The sequence below is a fragment of the Limulus polyphemus genome, unplaced genomic scaffold (assembly GCF_000517525.1).
Source record: "Limulus polyphemus unplaced genomic scaffold, Limulus_polyphemus-2.1.2 Scaffold3009, whole genome shotgun sequence".
Lineage (NCBI taxonomy): Eukaryota > Metazoa > Arthropoda > Merostomata > Xiphosura > Limulidae > Limulus > Limulus polyphemus.
The window spans coordinates 105591-116259 of record NW_013668619.1 but is presented as its reverse complement, the minus strand read 5'-3'; the positions used below and the strand labels follow the sequence as shown (position 1 = coordinate 116259).

Below are 10669 nucleotides of genomic sequence, written 5' to 3'. Positions count from 1 at the left end.
AAAAAAAAAAAAAAAGAAGCTCACAAGTTAAATGCTCTTGGCAGATATAACTAGTTAACTGATGTGAATTTCCAGGAAGCGTCAAATTTTTGGTTTCCTACTTTTTATTGTACTATTAAATTTTTTACCCATGTTCCTAATAATAATTATATCTTCTAATGTGAAATGAAAAAAAAAATGATCAAAATGCTGCTTGAAAACGCTGTTCTTACTTCCTATTTTAAATATGAGGAATCCCATTGAAAGTTATGCAACAAACTAGTACATAAAGTTGTCGATCAATTATCATAATTTTTTTTTTCTATAAAAGCTATATTTCTAGCCAGTTTTGTTTTAAATACTTTTGACTATTGTTCGCAACTGGTTTGAGTATTTTTAATTATGCCTGGATTATTAACTGGCAAAAAAAGTGCCAACGACCCTTGATGGTCAGTGGCTAAACACTAGACCCCCACTGGCTACTCGTTAGCTATAGTTAACCATTAGTTATAACAACATTTAAATAATTGTCCCCTAGTGGTGCATCACTAAGCTTGATAGCTTATCAGAGGCATTGCTTGACACTGGCACACAGGGCCCATACCTCGAATACCCAGTTGGTGTCTTGAAAAATCTGAATAGAAAACCATGATTGATGTCGTACTGAAACGCCAAAAATTCCCGCACCTATTGGTCCAAGCTCCAAACCTTTTAAGTGCCTAGTGATGCCTCTGGAGCTTAGAATGCTAGAATTCGGGCTTTGATCCCCATGGGTAGCTCATTATGCTGCTTTGAACTAAAACAAACAACTTGAGGAAATTATATTCAGTAGCTGTTTCTACAAACTTAGACCTTAAGTATGAGTGAAATGTTTAGTTCTGAAGTTGACCACCATGCTATTTACCTGTAATCATTAACTACAAATTAGTTATTATTGTAGGTGCGTGAGAACACTACAAGTGTTTATGTATGAAATTGGCGATCGTGATTTTGCGTTTTCAATAGAAAGACTTTCTTTGTAGCTGAATTCCTTCGAGCAGATGTGCATCAACTACACCAACGAGAAGCTTCAACAGTTATTTAATCACACAATGTTCATCTTAGAACAAGAAGAGTATCGACGTGAAGGGATCGAATGGAAGTTCATTGACTTTGGTTTGGATCTACAACCTACCATTGATCTCATTGAGAAGGTTTGTTCACGTTACCTTGTTGTAAACTTTCTCAAGATACAATTCATTCAAGTATATTTTAGTGAAATAAAACTTAACATTTATTTGTGTCATTTGTTTAGTATCTAAATAATCTAACTCTGTTTCCGTTGGCAGCCAATGGGAATCTTGGCTCTGCTGGACGAACAATGTCTTTTTCCTAAAGCAACGGATAAAACGCTTGTGGAGAAACTGATCAACACCCATATTGACCATTCTAAGTTTGTCAAGTCGGACTTCAGAGAATCGGCTGATTTCAGCATTATTCATTATGCAGGAAAGGTAAAATAGGAGTTAATATTATAATGTCACTAGTGTATAACTTTTTCACAGGCAACAAGTTATATGTTAGATATATTTGATAATCTACTACGTATCGTATCGACATCACCAGGACTATTTGTAATAAACAATTAGAGACGTTGCTTCATCAGTGTTTACCACCAGTGAACTTAAATTAATTCTTACTGGTAAATTATTATCCTCAGTATGGTTGCCATTTAATGTGATTTTGTCTCACCAGGTGGACTATCTTGCTAATCAGTGGCTCATGAAGAATATGGATCCAGTAAATGAGAATATTGTTTCTTTACTCCAGACTTCACAAGACCCATTCACCATGCACATTTGGAAAGATGGTAGGCATAACTTAACTACATTATAGGTTTGACAAAAAAACCGGAGGGCTTCAGATGGCCTGGTAGTTAGGGTGTTCGACTTGTAATCTGTGGGTTGCGAGTTTGAATCCCGCCACTGAGCATGCTCCCCCTCTAACAGTGACAGTCGATCACACTTTTTATCAGTAAAGGAGTAGCCCATGAGTTGACAGTGAGTGGTGTTAACTACCTGTCTTTCCTCTAGTCTATCACTTCAAAATTAGGGACGTCTAGTGCAGATAGCCCTCGAGTGGCTTTATGCGAAAAGGGGTTGAATAGCCCATAAAAGAATCTGTATAAATATTGATTAGATCTTATATGATTGTTTTATAAATGGTTCACAAGGTTCACTTGACTATAGAGGTGTTTAAATGTAGCACAGTATTCTGTAAAGTTAGAATATTACTGAAAAAGTAAAAAACTAAGAGTGAATGTAATTTCAACTGAAGACTCTGGTAACTAGTCAAATATTTCATCTAAGCAATTTACACCATCTCAAATGCTGCAAGTCTCAAAATTTGGAAGGACTCTGTAGCTATACAGAGGAGAGGCAGAATCTTAATTTTATCACAAAGATCTTTGTACATCTCAAATACTTACAGAAAAAAAGAGGAGCTTTTAAATTAGAAGTGGTTTATGAGGAGTAATTTTTAATACAGTCATTATATGTCTGTGGACAAACTTTTGATGTTCAGGTTGAGACTTTCAATTTGTCATTTCCAGAAACTTCAAAATTTATTAGTAGGAAACACCTAAGCATTTTTTTTTTTCTAAAGTTTTAAGTTGTTATTAGTTCATTATAAATTTGACTGTAAATAATTTGGTACATCGTTGCCTATTTTTGGGTGTGACTGGTTAGTATGCACTAGATGATATACAGTTCAAAAGTTCTTAGATAAAATATTGGATTTTAGTTTGTAAAAGTACGTAATTTATCAATGTACTTGAACAGTATAGTGTTGTGAAAAATATTTCATTTTAATTTGATTAACAGATTTTGTGTGATTTTTATTTCAACGGAGTACTTTGTGAATCAGTAAATCATAAATAAACTGTAATCTTATGAGTTAGACATGTATTATCCATTTATATTTCATGTTTTTTATTTATCACATAGTTGTAAACCGTATAAAATATGGACAGATGTGACATAATTATCGCTAGACCAAACGATTGTGCTTAAATGTCATTGTTTTTTTTAAAATATTCTACATTTAATTTTGGTATTTCTCTGGCTCATTTTCTTTGACTCGTTATGTAACCCGATATTTCTTACTAATGATTGCTGACTTTTGTGAATATCTGTTTTTATAAGTAAGTGACTGTTCGACGTTATTGAAATATGTATATGACTTTTGTGAATATCTGTTTTTATAAGTAAGTGACTGTTCGACATTATTGAAATACGTATATGACTTTTTGTGAATATCTGTTTTTATAAGTAATTAACTGTTCGACATTATTGAAATACGTATACGACTTTTGTGAATATCTGTTTTTATAAGTAAGTGACTGTTCGACGTTATTGAAATACGTATATGACTTTTGTGAATATTTGTTTTTATAAGTGAGTAACTGTTCGACGTTATTGAAATACGTACGTGACTTTTGCTGTTCAACGTTATTGAAATACGTATATTTTCCTTGTAGCTGATGTTCGACATTATTGAAATATGTATATTTTCCTTCTAGCTGATGTTCGACGTTATTGAAATACGTATATGACTTTTGTGAATATCTGTTTTTATAATTAAGTAACTGTTCGACGTTATTGAAATACGTATATTTTTCTTCTAGCTGATATTGTAGGAATCGGAGCTGCCACAATGAGTGACACGGTGTTTGGAGCACGGAGTAGAAAGGGAATGTTCCGAACTGTCAGCCAACTTTACAAGGATCAACTATCCAAGCTCATGGAAACTCTAAGAAACACTAACCCAAATTTTGTCCGTTGTATCATTCCCAACCATGAGAAAAAAGTAAGAATTGAACTATTTTTACAAGGACTAGACTGGTTATTACGTGTCGAATTAATATAAAAAAAGTATTTTTTTCAATTTTTGTTACTAAATTAACTTAACTCTCTAGGCTGGGAAGATAGATTCGCCCCTGGTGTTGGATCAGCTACGATGTAATGGAGTTCTTGAAGGAATTCGAATCTGTCGACAGGGTTTTCCTAACAGAATTCCCTTCCAAGAGTTTAGACAAAGGTAGGAGAGCATCTGAATTCTTCCAAACTTGTTCATCACTTTCAGAATATTGGACACTTAGCATAAAAAAACAATGACCAGGGATGCACCACACACATTTAAACTGGGCGGCAAGTTCTTGGGGGCAACAAAAAATGTCAGAAAAGTTGTTCTGGTCACCAACTGCTCTATGGCCGAACAGAATCGCCATTTTATGGTAAAGCTTACTGCTAAAACATAATACTGCTGCTGCCTACAGGTATTTCACGGAAAAATTATTTGGGGGGGGGGAGTAGGCAGCACAGTCAGTGTTTGCACAAGGCAGCAAAACACGTCACGCCTGCCCTGCCAATGGACATTAAACACCGTGTTAAGAACCATAGTTAAGTTTCTAGAAGGTAAAAACAAGTATTTGGTAATACAAGTTTAGTAGATTGTGTGATGTTCCAGCTACAAAATCAAGCTTTATGTACATGTATCAGGGTTTGATTTTATGTGTTTGTTTGCAATACAGGAATCTACTCTGTACATTCAACAACATTCGTGTTATTCTATGAATATCTGATAAATAATCCAGTCTGACTTTTTGGTTACGATGGTGGTATTTTACACAAGCATGTTCTATTCGTTTATAGGTATGAATTGCTCACACCAAATGCTATTCCTAAAGGATTTATGGATGGAAAACGAGCATCAGAAAAGATGGTAGGTGATCAATCCTAGAACAGTTAACAAAAATCTTCCGTCATGTAAACTGTTAATATGTTGTTCTGTTAAATCATGTTACATGTTCTTACATCATGTTACATGTTCTTTCATCATGTAAACTGTTAATATGTTGTTCTGTTAAATCATGTTACATGTTCTTACATCATGTTACATGTTCTTTCATCATGTAAACTGTTAATATGTTGTTCTGTTAAATCATGTTACATGTTCTTACATCATGTAAACTGTTAATATGTTGTTCTGTTAAATCATGTTACATGTTCTTACATCATGTAAACTGTTAATATGTTGTTCTGTTAAATCATGTTACATGTTATTACATCATGTTACATGTTCTTTCATCATGTAAACTGTTAATATATACTGTAATAATAAACTTATTACAAGGCTTAGAAAAACGAATGAGCAAGAAGTGGTTCTAGATGTTTAACGTGTCACATCACATTTCTTCCAGTAATAAAAAAATATCTGGGATAGTCTGTAAACAAAAATAAAGTAAAGAAGTTATATTTTAAATAAGAATACAAATCAAAACATGTTTACCTTGTTTATGTCTTCATAAATATTTAATGAAACCCATCATACCGAGACAATATTGTACAGATATTTTACAAGTCTTTTACTGGTTGAAATTATTCGTATCAAGATCTCATCTAATGTTGTACACTTTTTTAATTATTAGGGCTTTAACAACAATTTGATAATACAGTCTACGTGCTGTATTACTTTGAATTAATTCCATTATTAACATTTTGTTTTTATTATATATATATATATATATACACTTCTTATGCTTGTTTAATCTCCACCAACCTAGAACCACCTATTCTTACTTCCAGATCCTTGCACTGGACCTGGACCCCAACTACTACAGGATTGGACAGAGTAAGATTTTTTTCCGAGCAGGTGTACTGGCACACCTGGAGGAAGAGAGAGATATAAAAATATCTGCTCTCATAATCCAGTTCCAGTCGTTCTGCCGAGGTTACATAGCTCGAAAGTAAGTCTGTTAAAAAATTTTCAGAGATTTAATTGTCATTTCCCACCAGTTTTCTCGTATCTGCTAATACTATTATCTGTTCACACGATAAATGTTCTTTTAGGATTTTCCTTGTTTTGGAACAGCAAGACAATATCCTGAACGGTTGATGATACAAATAATGTAGTAGCCATATTAAAAAGTTCTCAGATTTTACTGTTTAAGAAAAAATGTATAAAATGGTATCACCAAAAATAGTTGTCTAAGATGTCTTTTGTAAATGTTCACTTTATTCAGCTGGTCATCACAAATACTGTTCACATGTGTTCACGTAACATTATAGGGATTGCATGTAATAAATATGTGAGATATCTTTTGTAAATGTTCACTTTATTCAGCTGGTCATCACACATACTGTTCACATGTGTTCATGTAACATTATAGGGATTGCAAGTAATAAATATGTAAGATGTCTTTTGAAAATGTTCACTTTATTCAGCTGGTCATCACACATACTGTTCACATGTGTTCATGTAACATTATAGGGATTACATGTAATAAATATGTAAGATGTCTTTTGTAAATGTTCACTTTATTCAGCTGGTCATCACACATACTGTTCACATGTGTTCACGTAACATTATAGGGATTACATGTAATAAATATGCGAGTGCTCTATAAACCAAAAACTTCCCCACCCACATTTGTTATAGATCTGAAGAGTCCTTTGTGAGTAAATTAAAATGGCAGTTGAAACAGGCTATGGGTAATTGTAAATTATTATTATTGTTGTTGTGCAAAACTGAGAAACATTTCTGGAAGTTTTTCATGGCAACCATGAAAAGGTTATAAAGTAGAAAACTTAACTCTCTGTTGAATCTTTTGTAGGAATTATCAAAGACGAGTTCAACAGTTAAATGCTATCAGAATTTTACAAAGAAACTGTAACTCATACTTAAAGCTACGAGACTGGGCATGGTGGAGGTTATACACAAAGGTGGGTTAATCTCTCTAATCAGATTAACCTGTTTATGTAACTATTTTCAGTTGATCATATAATGTTGCCTGAAAAATCTAAAATTAGGTTTTAGTTTTATTTCGTTGCCATAAAAATTTTTATGAATGTACAGAGTCGAGGATGTTATAGCAAGACTTTGAGACAACAAAGTTTATTATGTTGGAGATAAGATGCGACTATTTGTTTTTGTAATGAACAAACAATTATCACATGATTTACAGGTCAAACCTTTGCTACAAGTCACTAAACAAGAAGAGAAGTTAAGTGAAAAAGAAGAAGAACTAAAAGAAGTGAGGGAGAAATTGGAACAGACCGAAACCCAGTTTACAGATCTTGATCAGAAATTTCAACAAGTGAGTAACGAATGAAACATGTCAGCTTTTTTTTACCAATACAGTAAATAAAAAAACTCAGTTATTACTTTATATATATAATTTGATAGTAAAGTTGGTTTTTATGGGTTTATGGTTGATAATATAAAAAGGTGTAATACGATTTTGATTATTTATTATAAAATCAATCAACGTGATACGATTTGTTTCAGTTGATTGTAGAAAAGAATATGCTGACAGAACAGCTGACGGCAGAAACAGAGTTGTGTGCTGAGGCAGAGGAAAGCCGACTTCGACTTTTGGAAAGGAAACAAGAACTGGAAGAAATTCTCCATGATTTGGAAGCTCGAATTGAAGAAGAAGAAAACAAAAATCAAACTATGCTTGCTGAGAAAAAGAAGATGCAACAATCTATTCAAGACCTCGAAGAACAGTCAGTTTGAATGTTTTTAAAGTCTCGATTATTTCACTTTTTTGTTTAAGCTTCGTTCAAAAATTATGTTAATTTTTAATAATAATGTTAGAAAAACTTTAGTTGCTAAACTGTTTGCATTACAGTTAAATATGAACATTTCTACGACAATACAATTCTTGTAAGATTGAACAAACATACTAATTACAGTTAAATATGAACATTTCTACGACAATACAATCCTTGTAAGATTGAACAAACACACTAATTACAGTTAAATATGAACATTTCTACGACAATACAATCCTTGTAAGATTGAACAAACACGCTAATTAGAAAAGAACTGGACAGGTATTCTCCAGTTAAAAGAAGAAAACTTCTGAAGTTACAAGCTTTTGGTTATACTGCAGCAATTGTCTTTAGGCTTAGTGATACTGAATATTAGGCTTAGTAATATTAATTAAAACTTGTTACATTAAGTTTTTAAAATAAAGAATACTCATGTGATGTTTTAAATTTTGTTCTGTATTCGTAAGATCTGGATCAATTTTATAATCTCAGGCTAGAAGAAGAAGAAGGTTCCCACCAGAAGCTACAGTTGGAGAAATCCAGTCTGGATGTTAAAGTGAAGAAACTTGAAGAAGATTACGCTCTCATGGAAGACACCAACCAGAAGGTTTGTTGCTTATCTTGTAAAGACGGTTTAAACATATTGCAACATGAAAAGTTGATACTCTGGATGGACCAAAAGAGGTTGAAAACAATTTTTATATTACATACATAAAAACTTGAAATAATTAGCTTTAAGTCTTCAAACTGAAACTAGTTCTTTAGCTGACTTACAGGTTAACTTTTAATGTATTTTCAAGTGTAATTGTGATGTTGAACATGAGGTAAGACGTATTATTAAATTCTAGTACAGAATTAAAATAGTTCTCTTTGTGTATATTCCGACTATGAAAATAACCAGTATAGTAGTAGTAGTAATAGTAGAAAAATAGTTATTTTTTTTGCCAATAAAAGTCCTAATACTGTTGATAAGCTTATGTATAATCAATAAAATAAAAATTTGAACTTGATCGGGTTTGAAGATTAAAGAACAAGAAAATACAGATCTGTTGAATGACATACCAGTTGTTTTTATTTTCTAGTAACTTTCCTTTTGGAATTTTTCAGCTTGTCAAGGAGAAGAAAATCCTTGAAGAACGTCAGGCCGATTTGGCTCAAGTTTTGGCTGAGGAAGAAGAGAAATCAAAACACTTGGGAAAACTGAAAACTAAGTATGAATCCAGCATTTCAGAACTAGAGGAACGTCTGCATAAAGAAAACCATGTGAGTTAATCTGACAGAATTTTGTATGAATATTGTTGTTATTAACATTAAAATACTACATGTATAGACAGTCTTACATCCTCCCAGTATCATCAAATGTCAATCGGCCAGGTGGTTAGGGTGCTCGACTCGCAATCTGAGGGTTCGAATCCCCGTCCCACCAAACATATTCGCCCTTTCAGCCGTGGGGGCATTATAATGTGGCAGTCAATCCCAATATTCGTTGGTAAAAGACTAGCCCAAGAGTTGGCATTGGGTGGTGATGGTTAGATGCCTTCCCTCTAGTCTTACACTGCTAAATTAGGGACAGCTAGCGCAAATAGCCCTCGTGTAGCTTTGCGCAAAATTCAAAAAACAAACAAATGTCAACAAGGCAGCAACCATTCTCGCCTTTGCTAGGCCACTTCTTGAATTTTCTATATGATATAAAGTACTCTGAGCATTGTTCTTTGAAGGATTTTTTTCAGTCAGCCTCTTTTTACATACATTAGGTGCCCAAACTCGTATACCACGGCAGACGTAGTGGCTTCATTCATAATACATGTTCCTGATATTTCCATCATTTTCTGGATGTGTAAATGAGAAAAAATGACAACCCCTTTATCTGCTAATACCTTTATTCATCAAGAAACCTCTTTATTCAGTGTGCTCTGCCATTTTAAATTCCTATAGTGTTACTGATTTCATTGACTGTTGTTTGAGACTTGAATGGTTTTATTGTTTGAAATTTTTACATCCAACAGGTGAGACAAGAGATGGAACGCGTAAAGAGGAGAATAGAAACAGAATTAAACGATGTTAAAGAGCAGCTGAACGAGAAAAAACTTCAGCTTGAAGAAGTTCAGGGTCGCCTGACTAAGCTAAAGGATGAACTCAACCAAACTCTTGTCAGGTGCTGAAAATATAATTTATACTGCTTTTTTATCTTTGTAATAAAGCGTTGTTCAAAATCTCTTTATCTTTGTCATTATTCTGAATGATTAAGAGTTCCATGTTACTTTAAAATTGTTAGTTCTTCTTGGATTTATGCGTGTTTTTCTGACTTTGAAATATTTGTGGTTTGACTGTATAGTGAGTTTTTATTCATTAATTAATAAAGACTTATTTGTGAATTTCTTTTCTTCACAAAAATCGTAAATTTCAGTAAAGAAAAAATAATGTAGAGGCCTAATCTATTCTTTGATTCATTACTTCTTCTGCAGGAAACTGAATTCGTAATTTATCGATGTTGCTTGGAAGTACAAAGTAGGCCTTATATAGTGTAGTTTGTTTGGTTTTTATGTATAGTTCTTTACTCGTAACTAATAGCCTAAAATACAAGTGTTTGGATAACATGAGACATACTGTTACAATTAATTACTCGTTATTATTCAGCAGTCAAACTTAGTAAATATGTAAAAATAAAGATTTACAGCTATTTAAAGTACAATTTGTAGTGTACCATTTTTAACAATCTTTAATATTACGAGACCCTCTTAATTTCCAAGTCTATTTTATATCTAAATTAAACTGTCATTCAAAATCTAACAGTGCTAGCTATGTAAATTTATTTCAGTCTCAAGTTATTTTATAGATGAGTAATGAGAAATACAGTAAAGTAGGTTAAAGTTGGATACTCTTTGAACTACTCAGTTTTTTTCACACATACGTTTCAGTTGGATTATAAGTTGAGAAATACAGTAAAGTAGGTTAAAGTTGGATACTCTTTGAACTACTCAGTTTTTTTCACACATACGTTTCAGTTGGATTATAAGTTGAGAAATACAGTAAAGTAGGTTAAAGTTGGATACTCTTTGAACTACTCAGTTTTTTTCACACGTACGTTTCAGTTG

General features: G+C 32.9%; 1 protein-coding gene across 1 annotated transcript in view; it reads left to right on the top strand.

Annotated features, from left to right (window-relative positions):
• LOC106468443 (myosin heavy chain, non-muscle-like) overlaps positions 1 to 10669 on the top strand; it is a gene marked incomplete at its 5' end in the record, with an annotated part of 51880 nt that overhangs the window by 22087 nt on the left and 19124 nt on the right. Inside the window, 13 exons of the mRNA XM_022396778.1 lie at positions 1002 to 1172; positions 1308 to 1472; positions 1714 to 1828; positions 3644 to 3825; positions 3935 to 4056; positions 4671 to 4740; positions 5604 to 5764; positions 6632 to 6740; positions 6983 to 7114; positions 7306 to 7526; positions 8067 to 8181; positions 8682 to 8837; positions 9581 to 9729. Of these exons, the coding sequence (XP_022252486.1) occupies positions 1002 to 1172; positions 1308 to 1472; positions 1714 to 1828; positions 3644 to 3825; positions 3935 to 4056; positions 4671 to 4740; positions 5604 to 5764; positions 6632 to 6740; positions 6983 to 7114; positions 7306 to 7526; positions 8067 to 8181; positions 8682 to 8837; positions 9581 to 9729 (1868 nt within the window). The remainder of the gene's footprint in view (positions 1 to 1001; positions 1173 to 1307; positions 1473 to 1713; positions 1829 to 3643; positions 3826 to 3934; positions 4057 to 4670; positions 4741 to 5603; positions 5765 to 6631; positions 6741 to 6982; positions 7115 to 7305; positions 7527 to 8066; positions 8182 to 8681; positions 8838 to 9580; positions 9730 to 10669) is intronic.